The 18,742-nt window shown below is 39.0% G+C and overlaps 1 protein-coding gene across 1 annotated transcript; it reads right to left on the minus strand.

The window, feature by feature from the left end:
- Nucleotides 1-1,443: 1,443 nt before the first annotated feature.
- Nucleotides 1,444-12,928, minus strand: LOC114049565 (heterogeneous nuclear ribonucleoprotein U). Its single transcript, XM_027870810.1, has 14 exons — nucleotides 12,114-12,928; nucleotides 10,902-11,013; nucleotides 10,747-10,820; nucleotides 8,494-8,633; nucleotides 7,939-8,038; nucleotides 7,306-7,418; nucleotides 6,685-6,948; nucleotides 5,856-5,975; nucleotides 5,418-5,546; nucleotides 4,995-5,163; nucleotides 4,452-4,706; nucleotides 3,793-3,977; nucleotides 3,020-3,091; nucleotides 1,444-2,551 (listed from the first exon to the last, which is right to left on the minus strand). Exons 1-14 carry the CDS (start codon nucleotides 12,841-12,843, stop codon nucleotides 2,498-2,500), a joined length of 2,517 nt encoding a protein of 838 aa, XP_027726611.1. The 5' UTR covers nucleotides 12,844-12,928; the 3' UTR covers nucleotides 1,444-2,497.
- Between the last annotated feature and the right edge of the window lie 5,814 nt (nucleotides 12,929-18,742).

Raw genomic sequence — 18,742 nt, forward strand, 5'->3', positions numbered from 1 at the left:
TGAGGAGGCAGGGCAGAGGGAAATTCATACTTTAACCTCAAACATTCAAACTCACAGGGTTCCTAATCTTACTTTGGTGAAATATCTAAGATTATATAAATTCTTAACTCCTAAGTAGTTTTCTTACTGAAAAAGTCCCAACCAAATTTCTGGGTTTTTCTGGTTGTCAGTTGCCTATTAGCCAATTTGTAAATAGCATTATTACCAAGCACCAATTAGTTATCATACTTTCAAATCGGAAGACCTTGTCCAAGTCCTGTTATTTGGACAATTCCCTCTCTGAGTCAGATCCCTTAATGTTTATGAGAATAATTTGTCCACTACCTACTTAATCACTTGGTAAATTGGAATGCATGCAAATTAGACTTGAATGACCCTGTTTCTGAAAAGAAATGGGAGATGTTCTGGGTGATGTCTTATAACTGTGATAAGCAATTGAATTTGTAAAAAATCTGATTTTTAACAGAATTAAATCTTGATTAAGACACCACATGCTCCATAACAAGCCTAAATAACTTGGACATTTTACTCCTTAACTCAAAAAAATGGGAAAAATACTGACAATTTAGCCCCCCCCATTTAGAAAATAAGCAAACAGTGAACCAACTCTTATCTATAACAATAATCCACTATTTCAGTAGCTTACATCTCTTATCACTGCCATCTTTTAAATATTTGCTAGGGTTGTCTTCTCTTCTTAGCTACGAAAGTTGATAATTATTTTTTTTCAACTAATTTTGAATAAACCCTAACCACCACTGTGCATAAATCTAAAAGGGATTCCTAGCCTTAGATAATGAAAAAGCTTAAAATTTTATATAAAACAATACAAAAAAACTAATATAATTAGAAAATCCATTAAAAGTAATGCTGATTAACAACCTAAACTGGGAAAGAAAAACTTGAAGTCAAATTTTAGTTCTACAGTTTGACTCCTATTTCCTCACGTCATAGTGAGAGTCCTTTAAAATTTGTGTTCTGTGCAAACCCAATAAAATTACAATTAGGGGATCTAATTATCACGTAGCTATAGTATTAAGTTAGCAGTGTTGTGTAGTAGTGAATCAATGATGACTGGCTCATGATCAATAGCTTCTAAAAGCAATTGTTCCCATACATCGGGTTACATGTACTATAAATACATTTGTGGACAGCAATTTTAACATCTTTTAATATGTAATGATAAAACAGTATTAACTTCTCCCAGCCAGTACCCTTTCCCCTCCTAACATTTTAAAGTCTTGGGGGCGGGGGGGAAAAATACAACTTTACATCAGTATCTCTAAATGAATCAGTTGCCAGTACACATTTAAGTTTTTAAAACCTAAATGTTCCAAGTGCAGAGAAATGAAGCTGTCCAGAAAGCACACACTTATAAATTCTCCCCCTTTGGGGAGATTTAAAGGGATTTTGGACCTTGATGGCGAGAATCCCAAACAAGAGTAAAATGAATTCATTTTATTGCAAACAAACGTCTAAATTAATTTCTCCACCCACTTTCTTTAGAAAGAAAAAGAAATCAGCAGGCTAAGGAGATACCCATTCAAGAACTGACATGATTAAAAATTAGATATAAATGGGTGACTCACAATTTCATTAGCTTACAAAGATGGTGGAGTTAACTACTACAAGCACACTAGGTATACAGTATTTTGTGGGAGAAGGGGTATACAGACATAGCTAACTTCATATAGATCCCATTAGACAACTGGATTTACAACAAGTTTTGTTTAATAAGAAATGGGCAAAGCCAGCTTTCTTTTCAGAATCAAAATGCAGAACAAATGGAAAAAAATTATGGTGTTGTACCTTCACAAGTTTGAGCCTCCACAGATAATGCAACCAAGTTTTACATTTTAAAGAGCCCTTCTACATACACTCCATCTTCCCTATTTGGCTCCAAGCTTTACCTTCAATTCCCCAGCTATGCCAATTCCATTGCTATAAAAACCCATCCCAGTTATTGCCAAGAACTACTGCTTAGTTTACCCCCTCCTCTACCCACCAAACTACAGAGAGGATGGAGTGTAATGTGAGCAGTACAAAGTCGTGAAATTCATGAGGACCACTAAAGCCCTTACATGAATCTGGTTGCTAACATTTCTATTGTATTGTGACAAATGACTCCCGACTGTTATTCTCGGTGAGAAATAGGGGGAGTAAATCTTAATAAAAGACACCAGGTACAAAGCAACATTTTACTTTTGTTGTGGTAAAAAAAAAAGTCACATTTTACAGATAAAATGTAGAACCCTGAAATACTGACACATTCTCTTATCGTGCACAATGCTGAGGTTCTCTTACGATTCACTTTAAAACTGCAATTAAAAATGTACAAAAAAGAAAAGAAAAAAATCAACCCACAAAGCTTCTAAAAAAGGAACCCGCAGGCACTTCCTCTTGTGGAATGTTTAAAAAGTTAGCCTACTAAAGAAAACAGTCGACTTCTTGTGAAGGTTTTGGAGAAATATGTATCAGTTCGTTTTTATTTGGGTATTCAATAATATCCTTGGTGATAATGCTGACTCCATGGCTTCTGACCCCAGAATTGCTGCAAGAGAAAATTTGTTTTTTTTAAAGAAAAAACACATCAATAAGCCACTCAAGTTGCTTTTAGGATATGACATTGAATCTAACGCAGAACAATGTGTCTGCTAGAACAGATTAGACCTGTCTTACCTCTGATTTCATTAAAACACCATTATTTAATTATAGCATTAATATCCCCAAATGATCAACACTTTATAAAAGGGCACACCAGGACCTGGTTAACTAAAACTAAATACCACCTATTATATATGCTATTTGTTAACTATCAAATTAGGCTATCATTTGTTGTACCTGGAGATGAATTTTGGGCAGGAAGAACTTCCACAAAACACTGGCTAGTGCCAGTTTGGGACTCTTCACCATTGCATTTTAACATTTTGGTAACCAGTGGAAGAATTTTCAGGACTGATTCTTGTTCCAACTCAAGATACAAATAAATTTGAAGTGGAAAGTGCATAAAATTACTTACACCCTGCTGCCACTGGTTGTAGCCCTGAGATTGATTTTTGTAGCCACGATTGTTTCCTCGGCCTCTGAAGTTCTAGAGGAAAAAAAATTAATCTAAGTACTGCTAACAAATACAGTAATTTGTCCTTGTACAACTTGTTCCATGCTCTAAAATGAATGGAAGGAGGTCACTAGATATTAAAAAAAAAAACAAAACACTAACATTCTAGCAATATCTTAACTTGAAGACAGGGGAGGAGGGAGAGGTTAGAGAGACTGGTCACCTAACCAGTACTCCTTATTAGCTAAACTCTAGAAACTATGGGCTCCTCCTACTGGCACCTCAAATGACTATCACCAATTGGGCAATCTGACACTTTTTAAAGCCCTAAAATTGGGTTGCCATTACCAACTAAACTTTTTTCAATGAACTATCTTCTATGTTTGATGACTTCATTTGAGAACTACAGCTCTTAAGAAATTATCTCAAGAATGCTAAATAATAAATTAAGTTCCTTTAAAAAGGGCAGCATCTTCATATTCTGAATCAATTCAAGCACATGAAATTCCTGTTTATGTGAATGTTGAGTTTGCTGGGTTTCTTAAAAAACAAGCAAAATTTAATTATTTAAGTTCAGGACACCTATACCAACAGAAACAAATCTCAAATATAGTACTTTCAACTCCCATTGGTCCAGAATTTGAAAGCTCCTACTATCCTATAAAATTCAACCCATATAACAACAGTATGACCACTAAGTCAGTGTAGTGCCTATAGATATTAAGAAAGATTACCTGGTTGTAGTTCCCCCTGTTAGGCATTCCACCTCTGTTGTAGTTGCCTCTGTTTGAATAACCACCTCTGCTTGGAAAGACAGGACCACGAGGATATGGATAACCAATTCCTCCACTTCCTCCACCACCACCACCACGCTGTGGCATATTTCCCCTCCTATTATAACCACCACGATTTCCAGGAGCTAAAAGGAAAGGAAATTTTAACATCTCTGTACATTCACACATAGAGCAAACTAAAAATTTAACACCACAACTTAAACAGAACCTAAACATCAATCATGTTTTCAAATTACCCTACAGACTAAGATTTAAATTACAATATATGCTTTCACATTATTTATTCAAATTTTTTAAAGCTTAATGTCAAATCAAACAAATGATGGGGGGATTAATACCAGGATCTAACTCCAAATACTAGTAAGCTGAGACAAAATTTTAATGTACAATGACTTTATTATAGACTTAAGCAGCATCAAATAGATTCAAAGATTAATGTGTTACCCTTTTTTGCTCTACTTTGCAGATAGAAAAGCTTGTTTGGTGTTTAGGTTCAGATCAAAAAGAAAAGATTTATATTTCATCTCACATTACTCAATCATTTCATGTAACCTAATTTAGAAATGCTGTGAAAAACTTAACTAAAAATTTCAACTTACCACCTCCTCTAAAGTTTCCACCACGCATGTTAAATCCTCCACGACCTCTATGACCACCTCCTCTATTAAACTGGTTTTTGCCACTCTTATTCTTATTGCTCTTCTTTGAGCCAGTATTCTGCTTCTTTTCTGGAGGAAGAGATTTTTTACTTTCTTCCTTATACTGCTCCAAAAGCTTTTGGGCTTCTTCTTTCTGCAGCTCTACATAGGTTATCTCATCAAAACACTCAGCTACCTCTGGCAGTGTAAAGTTTCCTATAAAGTCAAGAAAATAAACAGTATTAAACATCCAAAAGTATTTTAGGCTTTGACTAGAAATTGCTATAATCTCTCAATTCCTATCGTTTTTGGCTTTCCTAGGTTTAAAAAAACATCACAGAGCTAAATGGACAAAGTGATGATACCAAGAGTCCAGACAATATTAATAACAGAAAGTAAACACTAAAAAATTTGTTCTGGCTTTGAACATTGCAAATGAACTTCTTGTAAAGACCTAAATGTCTAACAATGGCCTTTAAAAAATATCAGAACAAAGTTTCATGCCTTTCATTTTGAGAACTGCATGTTCTGGAAGATCCTTCCCCTCCACCTCTGCCTTCTTCTGTGTTCTTTGCTTGTAGTCTTCATCTTTTGGGCAAACTACTACAGCTTTGCGCTGAAAGCCTGCAAACAGGCACATTTTTCTCCTCTGGGCAGCTGCAGACACATTTGTCTAGAACAAAAGTTACGTAATAATAAATTTGACAGCTATGGTCAGCTGCAAAGAGAATATTCATCCATTTGTTGTGAACATTATCAGTGTTTATTAGGCAATTGTGCATAGCTATGTGCAAGTGCCACAGAAGACTGAAATAACTCTTCCACCAAAACATCACTAAAAAAAAGTATTCCCAACTGCTAGATCATTCAATTTCGGACTTCTAAATAACCTACGTGAAAATACCCACACATAAAGTCACAGCATACCTGATCCAGAATAAAGTTCCGCTTCTTACGAGCAGCTATCTCAATGAATTTTCCAAGACACTGTGGGGCTCTCTGCAACAGTGTGTTCAATTTTCCAGTATCAGCCATCTGTCTCTTAAAGCCTGCCACCTAAGAGGAGACATTTTCTCATGAATTTGTTACAAGAACTCAAGGTAACTTTAAAACTTGAGTTTAGTTTTTAAATTAATATAGGCATCAACTCTATCTCTGAAGGTACCTGCCCTTTAAAGGACTCAAGTCTCAACTGTGTAACTTAGAACTCCAAATAGTGCAATTAAGATAATAAAGCCTACTGTAAGCAACAAATTTTCTATTACTTATGTCTTCATAGTATAGGTAAACCCTATCAGAAAAAGTAAAAAAGATTTCAAATGGACAGGTCAGACTTCCCAGATAGATTATAGATATATTACTTACCATCATTTTATCCATAATAGTGTTTGTTCCAAGAATGTTGTATTTACCAGGATTTTCTGCTGCATGCTTAGTAACCCAGGTGGTTTTTCCAGCTCCTGGCAAGCCAATCATCATCACAACCTACAATCAAGAAATTAAAATGTTATTTTGCTATCCCTTACCCAAAAAAGGTAGGCTAACCTTTTACAATTAAGTTGTTTTTAAGAAATAATACTATCTATTCGCCACCCCAAATATAAAAACTTGTATGCATTATTCTAATACCAGTACTACATAAAGGATTTTCACTATTTTGATTCATGGGACTACTTTATGAAGGGAGGTGCACTTTAAAAAAAAAAATCCCATTTAATTCTTAACATTTTTTCAATAGGCTGCTATGGAAAAACTGCTATACCTTTATACCCTAAGTAAAGAACTCTGACATTAATTATTTGACCTCAGACAATTCATTGAGTCTCAGTTCCCTCATCTATAAAATGCCAGAGTTTAATACTTATCACAACTCTACAATGTCAACGTGTGGACCTATGGAAGATCAAGTGCTTTGAAAACTTTAGGCTTTTCAACATACAAATAAACACATCTCATAAACACACTGCACCAGAAATACTGCTCTGCCCTTAATGCACAAATAACACTAAAATATTTTACCATTTAAATGAAGATGTATAGAGCACTGAAGAAAGTAGCAACAGCTGCACTTAGGGGTAAATTTTAAAAGTTCAGACTAATCTGTCATTTCCAAAACATTAGTGAGCAGTACAGAATTGCCAAACATTCAGTCACTCTCAAAGTGAATGTAAACAAATAAAGGAATGTTACTTACTTCACAATCTTTCTTCTCATCTGGTCCTTTTGGCCCTCTAACACGATCATCTAAGGAGACATTCTGGATGAAAGTATATTCTTCAGGTATTGGGAAATATGGCTCTTCTTTCTGACCAAAATTAAATTCAACTGCACAGTTATGGCAGAGAACATGAGGGAAAAGAGGTCGTCCAGCAAGAACCTCCTTGTTAATTTTGAAAGCCACGCCAAGATCTTGTCCATTCTTTGCATAGGAAAGCTCCACTTCTTCACCTTCAAAATTCTGTTAAAGAATTAATATTTCAGTAACAAATCTGACATTTCCCCAAAATCCAGTGAAGTTTCAAAAGTAAAATTTAAATATCGGGACTCAAATTAAACAAATTCAAGATCCACATTAACTTAATGAAAATAATAATCAATATAGTTTATACACCCATGTTGTTTTAATGACTTTCCATTTCTGAAAAATGTCTAAGTTACTGTTTGTAAAATTACTAAGTTATTGCAAACTGTTAAAAGCCAATTCCTCTAGAATTATTATTCCCCAGAAAGAACTCTCTTCTGTGCATTTAGCTAATCTAATTCTAATGGTGTATTTAAGAATACATTTAAAATTGTGTTTATAGTCACAACTTACAGCAAAACATGAAATCACATCATTTTCATCAAACTTGTCCCCATATTCTTCAGTCTCACAGTTGCATGTTTTTATTCCTTTCAGAGAATACCCATAAGAAAATTCTTCTTCGCCTAAAAGTAGAAAATGTTAGTTAGTTTGCAGTTGTTAGAAGGCATTAAAAATCCAGTATGAGGGGCAACTAGGTGGCACAGTCGATAAAGCTCTGGCCTTGGAGTCAGGAAGACCTGAGTTCAAATCTGCATCTACAGACACACAACACTTACAAGCTATGTGACCCTGGGCAAGTTACTTAACCCTTATCGCCTCACCAAAAAAAGCAAAAAATTCCAGTATGAACTTTGATTTTAATTGATTTAGGTGTCACTTCTCCTTCTGCAGGTAAGAGAAAAAAAAATTTAAAAAGCAGGGTTTGTATACTACAGAACCCTGCTTCTTATCAATTCTGGGCACTTGGTAAGATTATTCTCAATGTCTATATTCCTAAAAGCAAACAGAAAACTAAGTAAATAGGAATGGGTTATTGTAGAAATCTACCTTGATCATATGAATTCAAATTTTAGCCATAAACCTAAGCTAACTTGTGGTAAGACCTATGTATATCTCATACAATGCACATACAGATGGTCTTACCAAGTAACATTCCACTGGTTGTAAGTGACCAGCCAATCCGGACTTCATGTATGTCAATATCTTTTGTATATAAATGCCTCACTGGAATCTTCTCTGTAACCTGAAGGGGAGACAAATCAGCAAATCTGGATATAGACTAGGAATCAGAAATTTCTGGATCTAGTTTGATACTTCTGCTGATGTGATATTTAGTATGACTAAGTCACCGCTGGCTGCTGCTGTGATGGAGATTCTTTCCTAACCTTTTCAGGTTGTAGGCAATTGTTGACTTACTCATGCAATGTGGCTCTCATTTTTCTTTCATTTAACAAAGCTTTCAACTCAAATACTTTATTTTCCCCATTTATTTTGTCAAAATATAACTAAGTTTGGTCCAATTCTAGGCTACTCCCACCGTAACAATTTTTTTCCTCATATTTGAGTGTTATACATAACGATTTTACAATAATTTCCTTTGTGGCTCATAGAAAAATAATACTTAGGTTTCTACTTGAGTTAAAAATAATTGCCCAAAATTGCAGCAAACAGGACTCTTATTAGAAAATTTGGCTTTACCTTCATCTCAAAGCAAACTTTGCCTTTTGAAACTCCATAAGAAGCTCTTCCTCCAGCCCAAAGAAAAGCAAAACTCTCCATAGTAAGTGAAGAAGCACTGAGACGGTCTCTTGAGATTTTAAAATGTAGATCACAATTATCTGTAAGCATAACAAATACCTATTATTTTCTTTTTCACAAATTTTTAAGTCTAAAGGACCACATAAATAAATCCCCCAAAGTATTACAACTTTCTTGATGCTGCATAAAGACTTTACATTTGGGATGAATCATTACTGTATCTGAACTGCTCAGAGATTAAATAAGCCCCACTCCCGCCAAAAAACTCTTGTGCCAAATTGTGAATTGGAAGGCGGCAAATCAGACAAAAAATAAAAGATAAATCTCCATGGTTTTATATATGTACACTTTAAAAAAAAAAGCCACTTAAGACAGGTAATGAAGACAATGTGATGTTCATACATACCTGCTCTGCTCTTTACCTTGATTTAGAGCCAAGCAGCAGAGGATAGCAGGAAATCACAAAGTGAAGCATGCCAGAATCAGGTAGCATTTACCAGTGCCACAACACAATTGAAGATAGGGAGGCCATGACCAACTGGTTTAAAATAGGGTGTGAGTTGTGGGTCTCAGCCCTTTGTAAATATTAAAGACTACCTCAGGGCCCAAGGTCTTCAGTTTTCTTCAAAAATTTGTGAATGAAATCACAATATTGTCAAGATAATATTTACAGAAAGTCACTAAGCACCTCCCCCTCAAGGTCATAAGGATATAGCTACCTTTCCATTATTCAGGACCTTTGTACCATGCAATTTTTTTTTCCTTGATTGAGGGCTACTTACTGCTTATTAGCACTTTATGACTAGTGTTAGAATAGTTAAATTCCTTTCAGGGTAAAGAAACTCAAGTTATTAAATAAAATAAAGGGTTAGAAGTCTCTTTAGATTGTTTATCCTTGTATTTCTCTACTCTTTTATACCAGAGATGGAATATTGTCCTGCCAATTGACCTGATGGACCTCAACTTTTTCTCCGTATAAAATGAAGGCATGATGAGAAATTAAAAAGGTCTTGGTAATTCTTTCCTCTGTTTAAAAAAACCCACTAATTTACACTGCTGTTTTCTAAGGATCACCACTTCCTCTGTGTACCGTTACTCTTGGCCCAATATTTAAACAAACCAAAAATCTTAATACTTATCAGCTTTAAAATGGAAGGCTCATTAGTAATATTGTTCTACCCACCCTAATCTGAAATTCCCTTTCACTGTTTCCACTAAATGTGCCTTTTGGGGAGATAAAATGATCCCAAGTTTTAAAAAAAATTTACAAAACACACCTTACACCTGCCTGAACATCAATTCCTATTTCTACTCTTTGTTCCAAATAGACCACCTACCTACATTAGCAAATTTTGACCAAGTAATGAATCAGGTACATTTTTAAAAGACACACAACCACTAAAATTAACTGAACAGACAGCCAAGGCCCACTTATAGGTTTGCAATGCTTCCACATAATGAATTACAACCCATCTGGGTAAAAGTAGCAGCATTACAGTGCTGCCCTTGATACCATTCGCTGCTGAAGAAAGCTAATGGCCCAGAGATAGCCACTGCTGCTGCCCCAGGTCTTTGGAAGACACCAACTTATGTTAAAGCAGCAGCTACTGAACTGCAATTGAGAACAAAACAGCAGTTATTGAGAAAGTAATGTTACAGTTTAATTGTTAGAAAAAGGGAATATACTTGTGAACTAAAGGGAAAATCATTAGTAAGATAAATCTGGTAATTCCCATTACCAAAAAATTCGAACAATGGAAGTCCTAAATCCATTTAATGAAATTTTAAGAGTTTACAATAAATACTAGTCCCAATAGGTCAATTATTAATTTCCCACCACTAACACTTATTACATTTTCTTATAAAACTGAAAGGACAAAATAAGAATCATTTTTAAATTACCTTTTCCACTCAAAAGTTAATCACCTAAATATTCCTTACTTCAAGGAAAAAAAAAAACACCAAGTTGCTATGGTGTTGCCAGACCAGAACATATTTTAAGTACCATTATGTTTATGCCTTACCCAATGATTTCCATGTGGATTGTGGTAACCTTTTGCAAAAAACTGGCATACAAGTTAATCAGATTTCTACACTTGTATACAAGCTATCTTTCATAAATGCAAATTTCCTAAAACATAGCAAATTTTTGGTCCTATGCAAAATTAAGAAGATTGGAGGATATCCACTTACAAGTATCAAGACAAACCACTGTGTCATCAAAGTGTTCATCTTCCTCTTCAACCGGTGGCTGAGGAGATTTAGCTCTGAAAAAAGAGAATATCTCCTGATATAGCTTTCTCGTTATTGATTCATTTGTTCAGTGAAGATCTGATAAACTTCCCTACCTGCTGTACTTGTTTTCTTCAATGTACTCAAAATAGCCCCGGCCATGATCTTCACGAGGTCTTTTAACACCTCTCTTTTTGTCTCCACCTTTCTGTTCTGTTTTGCCATCTCCTACAAAGGTTAGGACATCTTTTTAAATTAAAAAAAAAAACAAAAAACCCAAAACCCAAAAAAGAAGCCTATTTCATTTGTAATCTGGAAAGCTTAAAAAGCTTGCTATGTTAACCTGCCATTTTTCCCGGGTTTCAATAATTCCCTAATTTGCCAACCATTTATTAACCGAAGAAAGCAGTAGGGTTGGAAAAGGATTGTAGTTCGTGACGCAGCGTAGAGACAGCACAAATCTCCCAGGCTACTCGATGATTCCAGCGAGCGCCACATAGAATAGCGCGGAATAAGCAGAGCCCACGTGTATCCCAATGAGAGCACAGAGAAGAGAGGAGGAGGAGGGGCTCCGAGCTTTTTCTCTCCCTCCCCTCCCCCCACTCCGGCAGGGCCCGCGCTCCCCGCGGCCGCATTGTACGGATCGTCGTTCTAACTCTCCCCCAACCCACCCCACCCCTACCCCCTCCCCGCCGGGACCGCCAACAGGAAGTGACGTCACGCCAGAGCCCCTGCGCTCCTTGCACAATACGGTGGCAACGTGAGAGCTCGAGCCGCCACCGTGCGCCCGCCCCGGGACCTCGATCTCCACCCCCCCGCCATCGTCCTCCCTTCCCCCCTCCCTCCCCCCCCCCCCCCTGCGGAGACATGTGCCCCCCCCCCCCCCCCCCCGCAACCCCGGCCCCGGGGGGGGGGAACCTTCTCCCGCCGCCAGCGGCCGCTCCTCCCCCTCCAGCGGCAGCTGCAGCTCCCCCTGGCTCTCGAGCCAGATAATGGTGGCGCCGTCTCTCTCTCTCACACACTCACACACTCACACTCACTCACACAGAGCCCAAGACCTCACGGCTAATCTGGGATTCCCCCCCCCCCCCCCCCCCCCCCGCTTGCCCTCCCCCAACCAGGACACCGGCCACCGGGAAAAGCACCGGCGCCTCCGCCCTTTCCTCGCTCGTCCACTATAATGGCCCTCGCCCTTCCCTAGCCGCTTCCCCATCCCCCATCCCCCTCATGGGGGATGGGTGGAGGACCCGGGGCACGGTCCCCACCCCAGGCCCGCGGTTCTCACCCCCTCCCCCCCCAACACACACAATTCACTAAACGCCACTCACCCGCCGCCGGAGCCCCGGGGCGGCCGCCGCCTCCGCCGCCTTCTGCCTTCTTCTTGCCTCCCGCCTGCTGCTGGCCCTGCCTCGCTGCCGAGGGAGGTGCCACCGTCACGGCGAACAGTGAGGTGGGGCCGCCGCTCTTGCCCGCAGCCTCCTTGGCCGCCCCGCGCTGCTGCTGAGGCTGCTGTTGCTGCGGCGTAGTCGGCGGTTGAGCCTGCTGCTCCCCGTGTCCGTTCTCGTCTCCCGCGCCCGCTTCCTCCTCCTCGTCCCCGAGCTCGTCTTCCCCTTCCTGGAAGCCCTGGTCGTCGCCGTTTTCGTCCTCCGAGGAGCCGCCCGCCTCCTCCTCCTCCATCGGGCCCGAATCAGCCGCCCCCGCGGCCCCGTTTTCTTCCCCTAGCTCCATCTGGTCGCCATCCAGGGCCGCGATCCCTTCCTCTTCTTCTTCCTCCTCCTCCTCCTCTTCCTCGTCGGCCGTGGTCGCGGCCTCCTGCTCGAGGCCTGCTCCCGAGGGCTGCGTGTGCGAGCGCCCGGCGGAATCCCCGCCCAGGTCCAGGCTGCCGTTCCCGGGCTCCAAGGTGGGGCGGCCTCCGGAGGCCTCTTCGTCGTCTAGCGCGGCCTGGAGCCGTTCCATGAGCTCGGCCTTGAGGCCCTTGTCAGAGAGGCGCCGCTTCTTGAGCTCCTCCTTTAGCTCCGACACCTTCAGCTTCTTCACGTTCACTGGCGAGGAACTCATCGTGAGGGCCCCAATTCACCGCTCGGCGCTGACTGCGACTCGGCTCCGCTCACACGGCCACTGGCGGCGGCTGCTGCGGCTGCTCCTCGGCCCCGGGCGGCGGCTGCGGCTGCGGCTGGAGGGGGGTTCGTGCTGCAAAGCGGACCCGCCTGGAGTCGAACGGCGCCAATTCCTTTCACCGAGTTCGCGAGGGAGACGCGGAGACTCGCCTGGCGCGAGCGAGCACGCAACGTCCTCTCGTCGGGGCGGCGTCGCGCACGTAATATACCCGCCCCTCCTCCTCCCCTACGGTAGTTGCTGCGCAGTGGAAAAGCCCGCGCGGCGCGCTGCTGCTGCTTCTGTGGAGGGGGCTGGCTCAGGCCTCCTTGTGCCTCATTACCGTAGTTATCCCCCACACTACCTTACGGGAGCGGAGCGCCAAAGGCCAGGGTGCCCTTCCAAGCGGGACTAGGCAAATGGAGGCAGTGCAAAAAAGGCTTGCAGTGAAAGAGACTCTGCACGGAATGCAGCCCTTGTAGTTCCACCCAACCCACCCTCTACCCCCCCCCCAGGCTGGAGTTCACTTAAATCCAAACGTGTCCATTCATGCAGACATTTCACATCCTTTTTCTAGCTGAGCTCCGTGCATCGGCATTTTTCCTATTTTCTTATCATGCATCATGCTTACCATGAACTGCTGTGCATTTTTGTTCAGTGCCTAAACAAATTTTTACTGGTCATTCAGTCTTATGCATCCTAGCTTTCCCGTTAGACTTTTTAAATTTCTCTGGGATGGGCAGTGCCTTTCTCTTCTTTAACCCCAAGGCCTAGCACAGTGCTTGGTACCTACTAAGCTTGAATCAAAATTTGTTGTGCCTGTAAACCCAGAAAGGTGCATCTCCAGGCACCCTCCTTATATTTATTAAAGGAAACTCCTCTGAGGCATTTTAGAATCCTGCCCATTCAGATGTTTGATCTTGTAAGTTTTTTTAGTCATCATGCAGAAGAGGCCTCTAGTTAATTGACATGAAACTTCCCATCTGGAGAATTAGTCATGAATGATTCTTTTGCACCCAGTGTGGGTCACTCTGATTCTGATCTTGCCTCTGCAGAATACTTAAGTCCAGTCACAAGCTACCTGGAAAAAACAAAGGCCTTCCCTGCTCTTATGAAAAAGAAAATGGTTATGAATTTGTAAACACTAGAGCTGTAAATGCCATCTTACCAGTCACTCTACTGTAAAGGAATCCCTGGGTGAAAACTTTTCCCTCAAAATCTTTTCTTTCTTTAAAAAATATTTTTTAACATAAGATCATAGACTTAGAGCCAGAATTATTCCTAGCCTTTTCTGAATTTTTTGCTTGAGAGACTCAGAACTGAAATTTAAGAAGATGGTAGTCCCTAAAACTTGTTTGTTTTACACAGTAAATGGACCCCTAAATCTGCTATCATCTCTGAATTAGGTGATCTTAATCCACTAACTGTAAAGTGCTGTTGTGATGGCAGTGCTATTAATGTGGCTTTTGTCCTATTTGTCACAAGAGAACAGTTTGAATCAAGAACCATATTTTCTAAATTCATAGACTTCTCCATAGTAGGCCTGGCCTACTCCTTCTTAATAAGAATCCAGTCTGAAGATCCTTTTTTTTCCCCCCAGTGTGAGCTTTTCAGAAACAGGTATCCATTTTACCATTAAATCCATCGATTTAATCTAAACCTATCATGTGTACACACTCCCTCCATCCTTGCAGATCACAGCCCATCCATACCCTCTCATCTTGTGAGATTCTTGTTCTTGTTGTACCTGAAATCCTTAATGGAATCTCTGCCTCCAAGTCTTTTTACCTTTTGTGGAAACCAGTTACAGCATCCGAGTTGTTAGTGGCCCACCTTTTTTTTTTTAACCATACATTCCCTTGAAGATATTGCCTGGACCACTTCTTACACCTAGGTTAGCAATATGCTACTTGTGCCTACCACAGTGTATCTCTCCTTTGCCCTTTTGGGTCACCTGCAACTTCCATTCTTTGGAAGCACTTGTTCACAAGGAAATGTAAAGATAAATAAAATATTTAACATTTGCAAAATGACCTGAACTTCATAAAGGTCAAATTGTCTCAGTTACATGTGGGGAGGAATACCCTGAATAATAAAAGGCCAAAGAAAAAATTTTGAAACTCATTTTAGCCATTAATTTTCATTTATTTAATGGTTGCTAATAAGTAGTAAAACTGGAATGGGAGCTCTTTTTGCTTTTGCACTGCATGTGATGGAGGGGGTGTGTCTTAAATATATGAGGGCCACAAGAATGGTTGGTCAATAATGGAAGTAGAAAAAAGTCCCCATCTGAATAATCAGTCCCTGGAAAATCCATATTTGGTTTTGAATACTTATAATTGTCCTTAAATGTTATTCATGGTCTTAGTATTGTTAAAAATAAACCAGTTCCTTCCTTTGTAACTGGAAAATATAAAATTAAAGCTTATATGTCTAACATATTAAAGGCTTAACTGGAAAAACACTTATAATAACAAAAATACAAAGACTTTTTCAAAATGTGCATTGACAAGCATTTAAAGACTTTGGAAAATGTATGGGGGGAAGGGTTTTTAAATATTCAAAGCATGGATATCTTTATAGATTCCTTTTGATTAAGGAATCTGGGGTGGAAATCATTCTTATAATCTATTTTAATTTTTGGTCTGTGCTATACTATTTAGCATTTATATATATACACACGCAGTTTTTGCTTTTTTTTTTTAAACGGAAAGCAAGCAAATTCTTACTGCGACTTTTAGTAGTTGTGATGCATCTGTGTATTATGGCCCTTATGTGGGAGGAAACATGGGATTAGTGAAAAGAACCACAGTGGAGTTAAGTCAGAAGACCAGGGTTCTAAATCATAACCCTGTCATATCCTATGACTGACATAGGCCAAGTCACTTTACCTTCTAATCTTGTTTCCTTGCCCATATAGTGAGGGTAATAACATTTACATTATCTGTCTCTCAGACTTGTTGAAGATAAAACAGGAGAAGATATGTATGCATATATATCATATATACATTTGTCATATATCATACACATATAAATTTAAGCTTGTGTAAAATACAAATATTAAAGATATATTTATGAGTTAGTGTATATGTGTGTGTATACACATATGTATATCTCTCACACTTTTTAAGTACAATTCCTTCACTTTCCAAATGAGGAAACTGAGGCCCAATGCTAAAAGGGCAATTCTAAGTCTCTTGCTAACCTGAGGTGAGTGCTAAGGTTAAGTACCTTGCCCAAGGTTATACAGGTAGTAAGTGTCAGAGGCAGGATTTAATGAAACCTATTCCCACTACACTTTCAAGAAGACCTATTGTGTTGTAAAAGCAAAAGCTCAAATAACTTCCCCAGAAGAAGGAATACAAAAGAGAGACTTGAATTGCTTGCTCACTAAGTTTCTAAAGTGTTCCAGAGACTAACTTGGGGGGGAGGGGGAAGGAAGCAACTTAAAAATTTTAAGTAATGAGTAAGGAAACATTAACATCATTTATAAGTGCTATCTCTATAACACATTGAAAAGAGCTTTTGTGAATCTCCTGCTAACTTGAGGTCAGTGCTAAAAAGACAACTATGTTTTCCCATTTGAATGCCTGTCATGCCACTATCAGAATACAATACTGGATAGACTCAACCATGGCATGCGTCCTTCCAATGGAATACAGTCTCATACATTATTTTAGCCAAATGCCACCAACTAGGAATAAGAAAAAAATTGAAACTAACCATCTCCAATACTCATAATATGCTTCACCACAGACATAGGAAATTATGATTATCCTAAGGGTAACATGATTTCCAAGTTAATATTTTGATGTAACCAGAATCCAATGTGGCAGACTTTTAAAAACCTAGAATTGTACAGGGAAGTGTCAGCAAGGCAATATGTTTGTGACTCAGTGACTCAGTTTTAGATAGTTGCCTAGAGCATTAAGAGGTTAAGTGATTTGCCCTCAGTCTTACAGCCAAAGGTAGAATTTGAGCTAACAGCCAAAACCAGCCCTCTTTAGTCACTATACCATACTGCTTCATGAAGCTGACATATCAGGAATTTTAAAAAGCAATAGTTGGTAGACCCCAAAGACTTACTTACAAATTAAAATAATTCTTATTCCTTTTCAAATTGTTATTATCTATAGAAAATTACTTCAAAAAAACCTCAACAAGCATGACAAACACAATTGCTCTGTCCAGCATTCTGGGCTTCAATGCTATAGATTCTCGGGCTTTTTAAACAACATAAAATGCCTTCATTTACATGAGACATGGATAGCACTATGGCCTACAAGTTTTAATATAAATGACATCTTTCTGAAAACACCTTATTCTAAAGGATAGTGTCAGTCTTTGATTCTCTGTTTCTATAATTAGGTTCAACTATGTAAATTTTGTCTCTGGGAAAAGATGAAGTGGTATTAGATTTTAAGTGATTTACATAGTAAGTACTTAATGCTTGTTGACTGATATAAATTCGAGTAAATCTGCATGATTCGTAAATGATCATTTTAGTCAGTGATACCTCAAAAATTATTATAGGTAATCTAGGATATCAAAGCATCTCTTCTAGCTAAAAAATGCCCACCAGGAAAAAGCTGATAATATTTACCCAGAACTACTTGACATTAAGAAAACAATCAACGATAGCATGGAGCAAGCACACTCTTGTCTTATTCATTTACCATTGTGGTGAAAGTGTTCTTCTAGCTAGGAAACTCAAAGTGATTAACTACCCCCTAACTCAGGTAGTGGCAAAGAGAGAGAGAGAGAGAGAGAGAGAGGGATGGAACGATGGAGGGATGGACAGATGGATGGATAGATGGATAGATAGATAATTGAAAAGCAGGAAAATTCCAGGCCTCAGTTTCCTCATCTGTAAAATAAGATCATACTAAATGAACTCTGAGATCTTTTCCATTTATAAACCTCTGATCTTCTTAATAGAGGCTATGAGATAATGGCAACCATTCAGAAAAAGAAGTGCTCACTTGCACATAATAGTTAATATTCATGTAAGACTTACTTTGTGCCAGGTACTGTGCACTTTACGATTATTATCTCATCAGATCATCATAACAACCTGAGGAGGTAAGTGCTATTATTATCCCAGTTTTACAAATGAGGAAACTGAGGTTGACTTGCCCAGAGTCACACAGCAATTAAGTGTCTGAAGCTGGATTAGGACTCAGGTCTTCCTGATTTTAGGTTCAGCACCCTGTCTATCCACTGAACCATGTAGCTGCCTACTGAGACTTGCAAGTTCAGAAATATTATCAAAATACATCTAAAGGGACAATTTACTTGCAAATCCAAAAATCTAAGAACTTTAACATTTGAAGAAAAAACGTATTTTTTAAAAAAAGCTTTTTGAGGTAAAGCAAACAGTTTAAAAACAGTAAGAACTGTTTTTAATGCTATTATGTATATGTAAGATTATATGTCTATATAGACATATATAGTCTATAGTCTATGTAGATATGTGTGTATGTGCACACATATGTGTGTATGTTTTTATATACGTGTGTATAGGCATATTGATAGTGAGAATTCAGTAAGGAGGACTTGATAATTATCCAAAAATGAATAGACAGCAAGAGTTGAATTAAAATAGTGATGGCCAGGTTACAGAAGAAGGTCTCACTCTTAGAATAATGGTTAGAGTTTTACAGTCATACTTGATGTGAAATACAGAGTATCCCAAAAGTCTTGTTGTTGCTTTAAAAGCTTAAAACTGCACTAAGACTTTTGGGACACCCTGTACCAGACTGATCCTAGATATAATCTAAGTACACATTAAATTAACAATTCACATATTTAGCAGAGTTCAAAGCACTGTCCAGCAAAACATCAACTTTCTGGAAAATTCAGA

This window comes from Vombatus ursinus, unplaced genomic scaffold, assembly GCF_900497805.2.
Source record: "Vombatus ursinus unplaced genomic scaffold, bare-nosed wombat genome assembly UNPS02014798.1, whole genome shotgun sequence".
Lineage (NCBI taxonomy): Eukaryota > Metazoa > Chordata > Mammalia > Diprotodontia > Vombatidae > Vombatus > Vombatus ursinus.

What these genes read in the sequence shown, in the direction of transcription:
- LOC114049565 (XM_027870810.1), bottom strand. Translation starts at nt 12,843, where the DNA reads ATGAGTTCCTCGCCAGTGAACGTGAAGAAGCTGAAGGTGTCGGAGCTA. An exon ending in TGGAAACTTTAGAGGAGGTG is followed by an intron (nt 3,978 to 4,451) that starts GTAAGTTGAAAT and finishes CTTTCCTTTTAG; the next exon opens with CTCCTGGAAATCGTGGTGGT. An exon ending in ACAACCAGTGGCAGCAGGGT is followed by an intron (nt 2,552 to 3,019) that starts GTAAGTAATTTT and finishes TTTCTCTTGCAG; the next exon opens with CAATTCTGGGGTCAGAAGCC.